At 41.3% G+C, this 16,918-nt stretch overlaps 1 protein-coding gene across 1 annotated transcript in view; it reads right to left on the bottom strand.

The window, feature by feature from the left end:
• Positions 1 to 8,320: 8,320 nt before the first annotated feature.
• Positions 8,321 to 16,918, bottom strand: part of LOC102054047 (chondroitin sulfate proteoglycan 4-like) — a 44,447-nt gene continuing 35,849 nt past the window's right edge. Inside the window, exons 9-10 of the mRNA XM_055699590.1 lie at positions 14,486 to 14,669; positions 8,321 to 13,990 (exon numbers count right to left, since the gene is read on the bottom strand). Of these exons, the coding sequence (XP_055555565.1) occupies positions 11,940 to 13,990; positions 14,486 to 14,669 (2,235 nt within the window). The 3' untranslated portion in view covers positions 8,321 to 11,939. The remainder of the gene's footprint in view (positions 13,991 to 14,485; positions 14,670 to 16,918) is intronic.

Raw genomic sequence — 16,918 nt, forward strand, 5'->3', positions numbered from 1 at the left:
TTTAGGAATTTGAACCCTAAATGAGAAACAAAGTGTGCTTTTCTCAGTTTTGCAAAAGCATGAGCTGTATACATACTGTGAAAATGCAGAGTAAAACAGCTATAATTTTTTCCTCCAGTGTCATAGACACCTCCTTGCATTACTCTTTAAGGTAAGAAAAGTTCATTCAGGAACAAATGCCAGCGTTATTTCCTTTTGAAGAGGAACATTGATTTCTTCTGTTTAGAAATGGGGAAGCACCTAAAGCACCTCCACACTGAGCAGCAGGAAAACTGCTGTGCTCTCAGAGCGTGGCACTGTAAGGACCACACTCACTGGGCACAGGCAACTAGCTGCAGCTGGTTCCTTGACTCTTCCAATAAAATTATTATTTAACAAAAGCCTAAAGAAGTATAAGGCCACTCTTCCTGCTCTGCTCTTTCCCTGCAACCCTTCAACTCCCATCCCAAATCAAAGCCTCACTAGACTATGATTTCTCATCTGTGATGACACAGACTGAGCACACTAGAGCCAACATTTAAAATCTAAGGTATCTTCAGTTAGTGTCCAAAATGTCTAGCAGAATACTTATATAATAGACTAATACAAAACGTTAAAGAGCATACTGTAGCTCTTTTGTTATTTCAGGAGAACCTCAGGCACCAGCTTGTCTGTTGGAGCAAGGTGCAAGACAGGCAAGATCATCCCACTGCCCCAGAAGTCCATGTATTCAGGCAGGCAGTACCTGCCATCCCTGGAGACAGACACTGGAGATTTTTTGGGATGGAGAAAGCAGGGGCCAAGAAGGAAAGACTCCATGTGCTGTGCCCAGGAGGGTGTGCTCAGGCACCAGGATAGGCCAGCCCATTCATTTTTGCTTCCCCAAAGAGATGAGGTGGGTAGGTTCTCTCTGCTTTGCTGATGGCATTAACTTTACTTCATTCTTTCACAGGGCATTTCTGCTTGACTCAATCCTTGAGTTCAGAAATTTTCAGGTGAAGTCTATTTAAGGATATCGATGTCTTTTGGTTACAATACCTAATCCAGAAAGATTTTCAGGCTTAATTTGAAGACTTCCAAATAACCAAAAGCACGGTGATATTCCTGAGTCTGTTTTTGCAATAGTTAAGCTGTGCACTCAGAAATGTTTCCTGTTATTTCTAAATTTATTCACAGTCAACATCAACGTTCACTCTGCTTTTTTTTGTTACTTGTCTTACCTATTAACCTTCCATAGGCCATCACCAAACTAGATCTTGATCACTCTTCTGTAAAGCAAAATAATTGCAGCTTATTAGTCTTCTCAGAAGAGGGAGAGGTTTGATTTCCTCAAACATTTCCCCCTTAACAAAACCACCCTGTTTTAGGTTCTTTTTCTACTTCAACTACTTTTCCAAACATGGACATCAGCACTTGAAAAATCTGCTCCGTTTTACTGCCAGTACTACTTGCAGTGCAGTACTGAGATAATACTTCTTCTGTAAGCCATGGAGCCAAGGATTATCCTCTCTGATCTAAAGCATCAGACTGCAGATCAGGCTGGACTTGTTTTCTGTGTCATCTTGTAGAGGAATTATAGAGGATGGTATGAAAAAAATTATTTGTGAAAAGGTTGTGATGATTGTTAAAATCATAAGGTATGAAATGTTAAGAAAAAAAAGGGGGGGATTGTAAAGGAATGAAGCTGGGTTAATTAACATCGATAACATACAGCTGTGGGCTGGCTTCAGGGGCGGTGGGTCGGCTGATGTAGACCAGGTGCAGCTGTGGCTGGTTCTGTTAAGGGGTTGGGCAGCCAAGGAAGAGACAAGGCAGAAGCAGAGAGAAGAGAGAGAACACATGCCCAGGATGAGGAGAGACTAGGAGAAGGCAGCAGAGGGACTGGCATGAGGAGTATGTTGGTATGAGATGGTAAAAGACCTTGTTGCAGCCCGCTAGTTTGGAGAGTGTTGCGACAATCTGTGGTTGTTGTGCGTTCCTGTTCAGTGTCACTGCTTTCTAGCAGGAGGCAAACTCCAGTTTGACTTAGTCTTTTCTGTCAGGTACAGCTGTGTGTAAACATTGTTGGAGGTTTTTCAGAAGTCCAGTCTCCTGCTACAACTGAATCGCAACAAAGAAAAAAAGAGGATGAAAACAAAAAGAAAAAAAACAATAACCAAGAGTATCATGTGGAATGAGAGAGGAAGAAAAAACTGTTGCAGGGTGGTAACAGTATTTGTCTCTGACAATCACAGAATGTGTTTTGAAACACAATTCCTCATTCTTCAGTTATCTATAAAATATCATTTTACTACGTTGCTTCTGTGTAGCTGTTTTACGTGTTTCAGTCTTTCAATACACGCAACACTGAAAAAATCTTTGAACTCTGAATTGCTCTTCTTCCTTCCTAGCCAGGTTTTCTAAGGGAGCAACCCCTCTGAGACTATGCCTGTCTTTCTCTCAACTCCAATTCCAGTGCAACAGTCAACTTTAGCCAACTTTGAAAAAGGTGCAAAGTTCTCCAAGACACTAAGTTCTTACAAGTTCATCAAAAACTGGCAGCCAGAAAGAGGAAAGAGGCCCCATTTAGTATCTAATGGTGAGTGGAAGACAGACCCAACCCAACATTTTCTCTATTTGAAGAGGCAGCAGCCATCTGGCCACTGTGTAGGCACGTTTTGGCTGGTTTGTCAAGACACATGTAGCTCCAAATTGGCCACAGGATGCACTGAAGTTTTCTGTGTAAGGTGTGTGGTAAGGTGAACCTGAGGAAGGGCAGGACTCTAGCACCTATGAAACAGACATCCAAGGGAAGCTAGACTTCATTCATCTTGCTGCTCCTCATCTTCTAATGATTCCTGTTAAAGAAATGAACGCCTTGTTCATACAAGGACAAGGAAAGGAATACCACTGGTAACTTCTGGGCTCAGTGCCAGATCATCAGTGATTTTGGTTAGGTGTTTTACAACAACAAGCCATGACACTGGGAAATTCCGTGAGACCCCACAAAATTCAATGAAGAGATGACAGCATTATACTAATACACCTTCTGTACATGTCCCAATGCATAGCCATCACCTCACACCATCCTTACCGTACGTAGAAGATGTCAAACATGACATGTAGACTGTAAGAATTATTTGAGCTGATAAAATTTTATACTTCCTATTAAACATCGTTCTCATTTATACTTGATGAAGGGTCTTTCTTTGTGCTTAGCAGATTGTCCCTAACCAATTTGTCGCTTAGACACATGCAGCTGCTTGTATCACTTCCAGATGAATACAGAACCAAGTTTTGAAATGTTCTGACCTGAGAAACCTGATGGCAAATCACAAGTGATTTGGAAGTTGAACATGCACCCTTATATTATTACTCCTACACTCTCAAAAGCAGCATTTAATAGAAGCTACTTTGGCAGCAACTTTGGGCAGTGTCCTGTGAAGGCTGTCTTCTGCATTTTTAAAAACAAGTCAAAACACCTTCTTGTGAAGTGGTTCCAAAACAGCATGGGTTGTAAGAAAGAGTGTGCTTTTATGTTGTACACATCTGAGAAAGCCTCTGCCATAGCAGATTCACATCTGCTGCCAGCTGGGCTCTTTTATTGGATGTTAGAATAACAGCAGAAGCCGGAGCAACAGGGAAACCACTTGTCAAGACAGAGCAGCCATAGATAAAATATAACTCATCAAAACCTGTAAAGTAAGCGTTGCTGCAAAAGCAATGGGAAAGTGTGTCTGTTGGGTAACTGCTCTGTGACAGTAAAATGTCAGAAAATTTGCTTTGCCTGAGACTAGAGAAAGATATGATATGACTTCTGTGGGACAGTTTATCTGAGAACTGAAACAAGAAAATACAAAGTTGTAAAACAATAGGAAAAAAACCTTGTCATTACCATCTAAGGGCAGCTCTCTGGAGAAGGAAATTTATGCAGTGCCTTTGTCCCAGAGGCTTTGAATGCTTAGACAACAACACGCTGGGAATCAGTGGCTTTATGTAAAAAATATTAAAAATAAAAATTTCAAGCTGGTGAGTTAGACACACAAACTCATCCACACAGTACAAAGTAGTATTAGATATCTGAAATACGTTTTCACAGTAGCTAGTGAAATGCACCTGGAGCTGCTGAGCAAGCCAGCAGGAAGGACAATGAAAGGGATGCTGGTTCCCAGCTGCAGGCTGCAGGACAGGGCCAGTCCCCACTCCGCACAGTCTCCCAGCACTCCTTGGTCAGTGACTCAGGTAACAGCTAAACCAGCTCAGCTGTTTTCCCCAGAAAGCCGGAAGGTTCCCCTGTAGATCAACATCTTTTTTCCCCTGCTCTTTGCACACAGCAGTGGAAAGGGCAGAGCAGTTACCTGATTTGCTGTGGTGTTGACCCTAGTTCTCTGGAGAGCACCCCAAATGATGGTTTAGTCTCTCTGTCCTTGTTCATTTGGTATTTTTGCAAAGAGTACCTACCACTCACAGCTGTGGGCTCCCTTCTGGGAGTGGAGGGGGACACCTTTCTCAGAAAGGAAGAGTTTAAACCTGGATTTCCCCGGTATTATATGAATTCCCCCATCGCCATCCCTACCTGCCACCACCCACTTTTTCTCAGAGCATGCGGGGTCTGCAAACACAGTGGCAAGGAAACATGTATTTTAGTTTATTAACGCAGCCAAGGTGTTAGCTAGACCCAGATGATTTATTACCCTGAACTGCCAGCCCGGGGCACCCTACTCCATCACTGAGGAGAGTGTAAATCCAAGGCAAGCCCAAAGAATGCCCAGTCTGACTTCGGTATCTCCTAGTCAAAGCAGGCACTGCCAGGACTCTTAGCTACTGGAAGTGTTGAAGGTTTCACACATGCTGTTGTATGTCATCAACTAAGCAGGAGCGGTGATACCCAGGTCCTTGTTGTGATTTACCTTGGAGTGTAAGAGATCACTAGATAATTCTTCCTTTTTATCAGTGGCTATGGCCAACAAACCAGATTTACATGCGGAGCAACATCCTGGTGCCAAGTGTTTGCTCCCATTACACACCCTGTGATGGATCCCTCTGAGCTAGATTTGGAGGAGCAAATTGGCACAGAGAAGTCACTTCCAGTCTTCAGGCTACAGTTCCACTGTAAAACTGTCTGCATTTCCAACACTGTATTATTTTCAAAGGATGTAGGAGTCCTATGTGCCTGCCCCACAAGCAAGAAAGGCCATGCTGTTCCCTGTGCCTGAGGAACCTTCGAAGGCAGATTGCAGAGACTTTGAGTCAGGCATCTCCTCTCTGAATCACATGCTTGTGTGGAAGCTATTAGTCATTTGTGTCATCCATTCTACCACTGGACAAAAATTTGAGCTCAATGGACTACTTTGTAAATATAAATATATCCTAATAGGAAAACAACTCCCGTTCCTCTGTGGAAACTGTAAACACGAAAATAAAATACCTTCTTGAGATACTTGCTAGATCCACCTTTGGTATTTCTTAAGCATGTGCTGTCAGTGTAACCAGTTGGATGATTTCCCCATACAGCATTAACACAATTCCAGCTACAGCTGCTCTTCGCTTGCTAGATCGTAGTCTCAGTGGGCTCTGCACAACCAACCAGCGCCATCATTTTTGCTGTCTTTCATTTATGATATCAATAGCTAAGAAAGAAAAAAGGTCCATGTCTCACATTATCAGAAAAAGTGTGAAGAAGGTAAGGCAAAATATATTTTGCTCTTTATTTTAAACTATTCTACAGTTAACCATATGTAGCAGGGTTGGTTTATTTATCCCAAAGCAATAAAAGTTGGAGAAGCTGCCAAGCAGCCACACTGTTCCTTGAAATACACTTAACAGGTCCAAGAGCTCTGGAGTTACAAAGACTTTCAGCCATTTGAAGTACTAGAAACTTGCTGTTCCAAAATCTGGGTACTGCAATGGCTTCTCATTGAACTTCCCCATAAACTAAAGAAACACGTGTTGGTGACCTGGGACCAGTGAGCATTAAACCATGTAACAGTCCCATAACAGAGACAATTAAATCTCCTAGGCAGTCAGACTTGTTTGAAGAAAATTACAACATCCACAACTGACAACAACATGAACTGTCTCTGAGGTAATGAGCAAAGCTGCGTTCAGGTATGTACATCCACCCTATATAGATTGTAGCTCTAATGCCCAGGAGGTGATGCGCTGTTTACAGCTGAACTATCATATTTCTCCTGGCAGAGGCTCGGATTTATGTGTATGTTTATATATTATGGTTCTGGGTTTGTGTTTCTTTAAAAGGAAAGTTTTGGTGTGGGTTTTTTTTTTTTTTAAAAAAGGAAGTTAAAACTAAAACAGAATGTGGGTACATCTGGGTTTCTTATCAAAGTACTGCCCTCTGCTCACACCTGCCAGACTGAGAATTTCCCAGCAGGGTGGAAGTGGGGAATTCATCAAACCAGAGCAGAGTTCCACTACTGAACAGCCCCCGAGTGCAATTCCTTCTTCTGCAGCTGTACTCATCAAGATGCACGAGATGACCTCTCCCTGATGGCTGAAGCGCTGCAGAGAGGCCGGGCAGAGCGGAGGCTCTTGCCCTCTGTCTTTGGAACAGCCCGGCATGACATGAAATCAGCTGCCGAATGACCAAGGTCTGCCAGGCACAGTCCATGCTGCGGCTGAGCTGGGTGTTGGGGAAACGAGCACCTGCTTCCCAAGCTGTGGCATCACTGTGGCCAGTGAAATGAAATGGGATTAATGTGTCTTGATGTGTGACTTGTGGGTTCAGATTAGAGTGGTCCAGAACACCGACCAGTGGCAACCAACTGTTACCACCCCACTGGCTCCTGAGCAGCACGCACAGTACTGGGCTTCTGAGGGCAGGTCCCACACCCGAACCAAGGACTGCCAAAGAGACATCTCAGAATCCCAGAAATTAGCAAACAGGAAAGACTAAATGAACCTACGACCTGCAATTGGGGGGAAGGAAAATGGGCAGCTTGTCTCACAGAGGGTTATACTGCAGCATTCCTGGCAGCATATAGGACCTGGGATGGACAATACAGATTGACGAAGTTCTGATGCTTGGTACCATCCTATACCAATGCTCAATCTGCTCAGTCTTCACTTATCCCCAACAAATTTATGAGACTGATGACTGTGATGCCATACAAAGGCTTTGCAGCTAAAGCTTCAGTCTGCGAACAACTTCATGTTTAAGTAGTGTACCAGCATGTACAAAGCATTACAACAAAAATAACCAAGCAGCAAGACTGGAAATGAGGAAACAATCAAGTAAAGCAAGCAGAGGCTCCCTGCAAACAGACGTGAAACTATGCATTTCACCAGTTGCAATGAAAGAACATCTTGTTCTGGGACTACATTTGGGATATGCAGGCTCTGGCAGGAATTACTTACCTTAAAATGAGGGAAGATAAATTAATAGTTTCCATCCAATATGCCAGGACAATTATTTTCAGCTCATTTAAAAATGTCCAGAGAATGTACTTCAACATAACATCACAAGGACTGACTTGAAAAAAATGGCGCAGTAGGACGGAGGGCTGTAGCTCAGGACACATAAGCAGATTCACTACTGAACTTCGCCTTGCAGGTAGTAATAGGCTACTACAGCAAAAGTTGTAGCTGGCACTTACTAGCATTTTAATAAAAGGAAAGACATAAAAGATTTATGACCATTTCTGTCCTACTTTCTTTTCCTCCCAAACCAGTGTTTTCTGAGTTGTAGGAGGGCTTCAGGAAGAGGACCTGACCCCAAGAGTGACTGCTGCTGCTGCTGACACAGATTTCTGCACTCAGGATGCTGAGCCATCACACTGGGGAAGATGCTCCCCCAGCCCATCAGCACTTCTGACATCTCAAGAAAAACGTTCCTTATCTTAAGTTACAGGAACAACTACAAACCAACTACATTCTGATTAACAAAACCTCAAAAATCAGGTCAAACAATGCATTTGGTGTGCGGCTGGAGAGAGTGTATATTTTTGGTCAAGATGAAAATCAAAGACACATCAGTACTAATGTATTAACATTTAAAAAATTAGTATTTTATTTCTAAGCATGTACAGTTAAAAAACAGGAAAAGTTACTGAAATAAACCCAGTCCTGTCTGAGCAAGTGCAGAGCAGTGCATTTATTTTGCTGTTACGTTCATGCAAGTGCCCAACACAGCCAGGCAGATGCATGATGTCTCTCCTATTCCAACCATATGTGTTATGTCAGAGGCACAACACTGGGTACAGCACAGCAATCTCAGCACAAGTCCAATTCAAAAAATAAATGTCAGAAACTTGGAAGAACACTGGTACTGTCAGTGGGAACTTGTGCTTCTGCACCAACTGCAGTACTTTACAGGTCTTTAAGAAAACACAAAAACATAAGTGTGTGGGTTATAAACAAAACCATTTATTGATTCTGTGTATGTTCTCAAGGCACTTTCATGCTGCCATTTAGAAGTCCATTTGGTAAGAAAAGGCATCCTTCATAAACCCCATCTTCCCTAAATAAAACACACAACTTCAAGGTTAAGTGAAACAACCAAAAAATACAAAACAGATCCTGAGTACAAACTATGTATAAACAAAAAGAATGCATAAATAAAAAATGTTTTTCTTGGGCATTTTCTAGATTGATTGTGACTTAGGAAACCCAGGATGAGATTCATCCCAGCAAGTTTCTACCATCTCAAAGGTGGACTTTTAGCTAAGCCACTGACCTCAGCTCATCCAGAGGTGACTCCTCTCACCTATATTAAGTATCTCTGTAGGACCAAGATGAACTGTCCTCTGCCAGAAACTATTCTGTATTGTCCACAGGGAAAGCATACACAAACGCAACCAGATTTATTTTGTTTTGACTGGGGATGCAGGGCAGGTAATCAGGAGATTAAAGCAAAATCCATACATAGTTATCAGTTACAATATTACCTCTGTATTTTATATGAAACCTGGTAATCACTGACACATATACTTACATCCATATAAAGTTCTCATTAAAAACATTCCATAATATGGCAGGCATTTCTTATGTTTGTTATCACTAGGGAGAAAACTGAATGCTGGCACATTTCACTGATGAATTAGGCATCTGGGCTGTTTTTATATATATATATATATTAAAAAAAATACCAAACCTAAAAACCCACAAACCCAAAACACCAAAAAAACCCCCTCAATGCTTTACAAATTCAGCCCAATGCTCAAAATACAATTCCATAATGCCTGACCTACTGGAAATGGACATCTATTGTCAGCCACAAGCATTTTGGAAACAGAGAGCAAGAGTTCAGCCCATTATGCTGAAGCCAAAACAGCCAGCACAAATTCTACCACACTTCTACATTTTTCATGTATGATTTCTTCATCAGACCATGCAAATGCAGAAACTCAGGAAAGCCCATTCAATCGTGGAGTTCTAATTGCATTGCTGTTTTTATGACTCAGTCGCTCCTGTGTCTCATTTTTCACCATTGCCACCACTACAGTAGCCCTGTGTTCCATCACCACTGCACACAGAGCACCACAACTTTGGGCACATCTGTCTTTGCAATACATTTGCAAACACATTTCACTTCCATATTTCTGTTCAGCCTGTCACAGGTCCACAGCATGGATTTTGTCACTGGACTCCAGCAGATTTCAGCACTGCAATATTTTGGTACCAAATTGGAGGCATAATGCTTCACCTCCCAGTAAGTACTGGAGAACGATGCCTCTTTTGCTGTTGAGAGGAAGGTCTCAGTGGTAGGGAATTGCAAGACAGGATCCTTTAAGTGTCAGGAAACTGCTGGAATTATAATTCTTTACTCCTTGGATGAGACCTTGGAGGAAGTGTAAAGGGACCAGGTTCCTGCTACAGGCTAGAAGGCATTGGAGGCAGGCGGTAGCTGACAGCTGGGATCTGGAGGAAGCTGCTGTCTCCTTGGTGTTAGTAGAAGAGGTCTCAGGAAATGGCAAGAGACATAGAGCTGCACCTCCACAAAGGATGCCGGGGTGTCCCTGCAATGGCTGGCTGCACCACCTCTCTGGCTAAGAGTTTCTAAAAACAATGCAGATCTGTACCAGTCCACCTGGGACACCTGAACATCCCAGCCTTTTACACTGACTGCACTGCTTGGAATTCAAACCTGCTCATGATGGCATCAGGGAAAAATGGAAACGACAGAGAAATAAAAACTGTGTATCAGGGTTCAAATACATTTTACTTTGAGCATATAAAGGGTTCAAATCTCTAGTCTCTAGTGATCACCAGCTTGACTAGCTGAAGATGTGACTTGCATATTTTCCACTGACACAGACTGCTCTCCTTGAAGTGTACTCTGAAAAATGCATTGCCTCAAAACGCACCACAATCACAGCTGACCATGGCAGAGGTCACAAAGATGAGAAAGACTTCCTCCACTGCTCCTGCGTTTAGTTCCCAGAACACAGCAGTAAACAGAGACTTAGTGTGGCCCTCCTCACTAGTGAAAATTTCCCATCATTGAAATATATAAATGACAGGAACACAGACAGTCATCATCAATAACAACAAAAAAAAAAATCCAAAACAAAGTAGTGTGAAATGAATAGCACCAAGGATGTTGAGGCCATACATCCATTCTATAAAAGTAAAAAATGCAGTACCTAGGCTCAAACAAAAAACATATTTCAGTGTTAACTGAGTGCAGTGCTGAGACTGCATCCTTACACTGACCATGGTGTTTTTACAGAGAAGCTAACTGGAATCTGTAACAATACAAAAGTACAAAAAAAGATGAGAAGTTCAGTGGTTAGTAAGAGACTGGTTAAGATCACTGCACTTGAAGTTAGTTCATTCTATGAAGTCAATAGCTGTTGTCCTCAGTGGAAGAAAGACTGGACCTTAACCAGAGACTGCTCATCACTATTGAGCTTGGTTTTCCAAAAGTACAAAAATGCATACCCTTTGCAAGGAAATTATTGCACAATTTACCACCAGAGTAAAATTAGAGTAGGTAGTACTTGTCATAGCGTGTAAGGTACATGTGTTCAGTACTCTGGGAGATGAAGGGCAAGTCGTGAAACTTCAGAAGCAGTTTGTCAGTAGCTCCACAACACACAGCAGTATGCAGCAGAATGCTTGATTCTACTGCCATCTCCTTGAACATCCCAAGTCCAGAGAGTTGTGTTTGGTCTGCTGAAGGCAGAATTTAGCCCTTTGTCAGGAGCAGGAAATTTTGAAATACACTTCCAGACATAACCTAAGCCTAAAGATAATTCAGCAGACAGGCTAACTGGCAGAATTACAGTTTTTGCCACGTGGATTAGAGGTCATGGATGTATTTTATCTGCAGACGTTAAAGGCTAGAGTTCAGTATCAAATGAGGAAAAAGATAAACAAAAGAACAAATGTCTTGCACCAACAGTATTTTACCAGAATCATTTTATACTGTCATTGCTGTACTATTGTTGCTGAGCTGAACTGTAGACTTCCAGCTCAGCCACTTGGATGAACACCTGACAAAATAATCACAGCTTTGTTTCTTTAGTACCAGCCTCCAAACAGCCTTCGGGTCAAAATGACATTATTGACACTAGCACCTTGGCAATTACTTTATAGAAACAGTTGAAAGTTCTTCACATAGAAGGGGTGGTTCAGGAAAAAATATAAGACCTTTACAGAAAACTTTGTTCTTCAAAAAAAGTGATTATATTAAAAACATATAATCCATGACAGAACATTCTGTTTTACCCATCATGGGAAATAAAAAGTACTGCATACACAGGGCACACTCAAAATCTATGGGGTCAAATCCTGCATGGAACTAAGTGGGAGTTTTGCTTAAGTACCAAATGGAAATCCTTTTTTATGGCCACCATAATCAGCAAGATTTTTATTATGTCACAATTTATTTGTATTAATCTATCAAACAGTGTATCATTTGACCTATAATAAATAAGTGTAATAAAAAACAAATCATATGGCAACAATGTATACTCTCTTCGCCATATTACATCAATTAGCGTGACCAAAATTCGCCATAACTACACCCAGTATTGATTGTGCTTCAGAGTTGGGTTTGTTTTTCGACAATACTGGATCATCTCAGGATCAAGGTTTAACCAGCCGTTTTGCAGAGACCATTCTGCAGTTGGAGAAACCACTGCAGAAAGCAGCTGTTCGTGTCTTACTGACACGAACGCTGAGGCTGTACTTTGTTCAGCCCCCTTCAGTAGAGGAGTCACTGTAACGCTAGGTACAGTCAAGCTCTGTTCCAGGCATTGATCTGGACTACCGAGAGCTGCATCTGCTTGGCTTTTGACAAGTGGTTTTGTCGTCTTCTTCTGGCACATTAGCAGAATGCACACAGAAGTAACAGCAACAGTGAGTAGCACAGACACCAGGACCAAGGGAATAATGACGTACCAAGGCTTGCTGCTCTCACCTGCCTGCTCTCTGGGACTCCTGGCATTAACCTGGGTTGTGGTCTTAGTCCCCACAGATCCACTTGTTCCCATTGCCAGACTTAGCAATGGACCTTCCCCATGTAGATTTCCCCAGTGATTCTGCCCTGACCCCATGGTTGGTTCTGTCTTCTGTGGTGCTACTGTGAGCTCTTCATTCTGAGAGAAGCCTGGTGCCTCGTCCTTTGAGGTAGTGTGAATCTTTAAAGTGGTTGTGCTCATTAGGAAAGGCACTTCGGTTGTAAAATCTTGCACAAGTAAACGACCGTGTGGCACAATAGAATACCGAAAATGTCCAACAGCAGGCTGCACAGCATCTGCCCTGAGTATAAAAGTGAATGAGTCATTTAACACATCAGTGCCTGTCATATTTGTATCTATGTCTAGAAGCACAACACCACTGTCAATGTCAGCCTGGGTGAATGTCTGAGTGTCTTCGAACACTGCATCACTCACAAACCTTTTCTTTACAATCCTTCCATGAGAAGGGGGCACTAACACTTCAAATCTAGGATTACTATTTGTCAAATTAGCTAGCTCAGAAGCATCCAGGTCACTGCTTCTGAATTTATAAGCTGCTTGATTTGAAATCTGCATGTCAGGTACAACTCGTATTAAAGGCTTCACTGTGATGTTCAGCACTTGCCCTGTTAGATTACCTTCTGCAGTGAAAAGCATAAACTCCAGTACTTCTTTGGACGCAGCGAGATTTGTCAGGTGGTAAGACAGCCTTCCTGAGTACAAATCTGCCTGCTCAAATTTAGTAACCTGTTCATTTCCAATCATCAGGTGCCCATATTTGAGTGGCTGAGTTATTTCATACATGATATTAGTGCTTTTTCCATTTGTGACAGCTGAAAGCTGAACATTAGTAATAGTGACAGATGTCTGGCCCTGCAGAAGTGCAACATCGGTAAGGTTGACCAGGACAAGAGCAACTGGTATGACTTCAAGACTGAATAGTTTGTATAAAGGGCGATGTTTACCATCACTCACGCTGAAATAAAACACCCCAGAAGATGAACTTCCATCCTGTACAAACCAAACTTTACCACTGTCAACATCAGCTTGTGTGAAATCCTTTATAGAGACAGTGAGATTGCTTTTCATTGCTAAATAACCATTATTTGGGTTGCTAACAATGGTGTATTTGAGCTCGGCTGGGGCATTATCTAGGTCTTCAACTTTCAGACTCTCTGACCCCAGCACTGACACATCTCCCTGCAGGACTTTCAAGTGCAGCCCTTTAGTCTTCAGTTCTGGAGCTTGGTCATTCACTGGAACAACAGTGATATTAAACATCTCCTCTAAAACTTCGCTATGGGGCTTTGTTGCAGGCTTGCTCTTCAGGTTTAACCAAACAGCAAAAGTGAAATTGTCATAACGCGACTCAGAATCATCATGTACGTACACGATTCCAAATTTGTTCAGCATGTACTGGGAGAATTTAGGGTTTTCTTCGGTGACATTTCTTTCTCCAACAAAAATCATGCCATGTTGGGGTAAAGATACAACTTGATACCAAACTTCATACATGGAGCGCTGTATCTCAGGTAGCTTAATCAATAGATTTGAAGCATCTAAATTTGTTTTGTTGATTAACACTCTATCTCCTTCCTGGACTATGGCACCTAGCAGAAAGGAAAAGGGAATCTTAGAAATCAACTATAGATGCACTGTTTCAGAAATTAGAAATCAAACACTGATGCTCAGAAAAGTTTTTCCTTCATGGTATCCTAGATTTCCACATGTCATGGCTAAAAATATATTACCACTGTTTTTAAAATAAAGTCATATATGAGACAAGACTTTCTACTAACACATACATTCAAATTAAAGAAATATCAGTATCTTATAGCTTCTGACATTGTTTTCATCTACCGTTACAGCAAAATGAAGAATACTCACTACAGCCGTAGGAAGGGTCAAACACAGGTAGCTCATCTCATTTTTAAAGATGTAGTGATGCAGTTTTCCAAGCTGCTATCTACACTATACACTGTGACAGAAGTATTCTCATCATATGTTACACTGAAGAGAAAGTAGCCTTTGTTTTTTCACATTTGTTCACTGGAATCTTGACAGATCAGAAACAATTTGGAGACCAAACAGTACAGCATCTTTACCTGTATTTGCCAGAAGACGACTGTTCCCACCATGCCGGGTAATTTCATATGAAATGACAATATGGAACACCTGGAGGTCCAGAGCTGACGGTGGAGAGGAGACAGTAAATGTAAAGAAATCTTCTGTAGTCCAATCAGCTGTCTCGGCATGTAAGTGCTCATACATGACCACACCTTCATCCACCTGTTTCAGGTAAAGAAAAGCCACAAGTATAACAAGACAATAATTTTAAACACAGAAGTATGGGGATAGAAGAAAAAAAAATATCTTAAGAACATTGTTCAAGAGAGGCCTTTGTTCCTTAGTCCATGCACAGTATATAGAATCATAGAATCATTCGGGTTGGAAAAGACCTTTAAGATCATCAAGTCAGACCATTAACCTAACACTGCCAAGTCCAACACTAAACCATGGCCCTAAGCACCACATTTACACGTCTTTTAAATACCTCCAGGGATGGTGACTCAGCCACTTCCCTGGGCAGCCTGTTCCAGTGCTTGACCGCCCTTTTGGTAAAGAATTTTTTCCTAATATCCAATCTAAACCTCCCCTGGTGCAACTTGAGGCCATCTGCTCTCATTCTATCACTTTTCATTATAAGGATACCAGTGGGCCTCACTGTCCTGAAAAAGCATATGAAAGCCTGAAGGCTTGACAAGGACTTTGATGCAGGTATTTCATGTTGAATGTCAACAGATACTTGGTAAGAGACTACAGAAATCAGAAAGAGGTGCAATGACCATTGAAATATACTCCCATTTACAACCAAATTGCTGATGGAGTTCCTTAGTGGAAAATTTCTACCACCTCACAGCAAGAAAGGGATTCCTACGAGACAGGAGGGAACCTGGCTTGTCCTATACCTGCCTTTACTGACCTTGCAGGTCATCATACTCAAGAGAATCCTATCAGTCCCACCATGAGAATGTAAACTTCAAAGTACTGCAAAATACTGCAGTAAATCATCAGAAAAACACATGCTTATACAATATACAACCATTTATCTCTTTAGGCTCCAAAGCAAAAGGCAGTTTTCAGACTGAGATTCTCATCAGTTGAAACAGCCAAACTTTTAAGATCAATACATTGATCATAATACATTGAAAATGCAACAGGATTTCTAATAACTGCAAGTCAAGAGGACTTGAATCTCATCCAGTAAATTTGGTGTCTGGTCTGCCTGTCAGTGCCTTCAGTGGCCTGGAGAGAAGACAGCTATATCTATTAAATCCTTGGCAAGGTCCCAGGCAACTACTTACCTGGCTTGCATGTGTTTGTTTTTAATTGCCAGAGAGATCCCTGTCTGAGATGGTGCTAGTTCTAAGTTTACTGTTTGTAACTTACTCTACAGAATATGCAAACACCCTGGAGGAACTCATTAGCACACATTCCTATCACATATACTTGGAAGCGTGAAAAAAAGAAAACAAAAAAGCCCCTGCTTCTATCACAGATGAATCATTTTAGCAGTATAGAATCTGAGCTGAGACTACAGAGTGTTAATCCTGAAATTACTGCAAGAGCCCCTATTGAGATCAACAGGGAAACAGGGCTTTCAGGGTCGGTTTTCTCAGCAGCCTCAAAACCATTGCATCTTATTATATAAAACATTCAGACTGATGTTGTAAAATCCCATATGCACATCTCCAGGTTTATGCCTTCCCTATATTGATTTAATTCTTAACGGCTATTGTAGGACAAAACAAACAAAACTGATATTAAAAGGATATGTTGGTTCAAGATAACTTTCCAAAGCATGCCTCTAGGACCTCAGTTTGGAGTAAGAAAATTTTTGTAACAAGAACAGGCACAATATGCACCCTTATATTCAATGGCATTTAGTATCAATCTTAATAGGGTTATTTCTTTTTTTTCAATTGCAAACCCATGCTAATATCTGGGCTGAGAAGACAATGGAATTGGTGAGGATTTCTTTGTTTACCTCTGTAATTACTTCAACTATAATGAAGAAGCTGTGGCTTGCTGCAAGATGAGAATACTTCTAAAATACTATAGAAAGTACTGGCAGAGAAAAAAATATAATGTCAAAAACTACTGGGTTATTCAAGTGTGTTTAATATGCAACTAATTTTCTTGTATTGGCTGAACAACAATTGTCCATGAAAAAAAAAATTTCTTGGAATGAAAGCAATAGTGATTTCAATTCTTTTTTTTTTTTTTCCTTTTTTTCTTTAGCAACAAAGCAATAAACCACAGGGAATAGGGAAGAGTTCAGAACCATACCAAAACTGCCAACTGCTTTTATAAGCTAGCTGCACAGTACTTTACAGAAGTGAAATTTCAAGTTCCATAACACAGAATGAAATCAATGAAAACCCATAGAACTAAACTAATGCAAAATATTTTCAATTAAAATCAGGTTTACAATCTTCTTAATAACAAACAGAAATTTAATATCTTATTTTCCACTA

This window comes from Falco cherrug, chromosome Z (genome assembly GCF_023634085.1).
Source record: "Falco cherrug isolate bFalChe1 chromosome Z, bFalChe1.pri, whole genome shotgun sequence".
Classification (NCBI taxonomy): Eukaryota; Metazoa; Chordata; class Aves; order Falconiformes; family Falconidae; genus Falco; species Falco cherrug.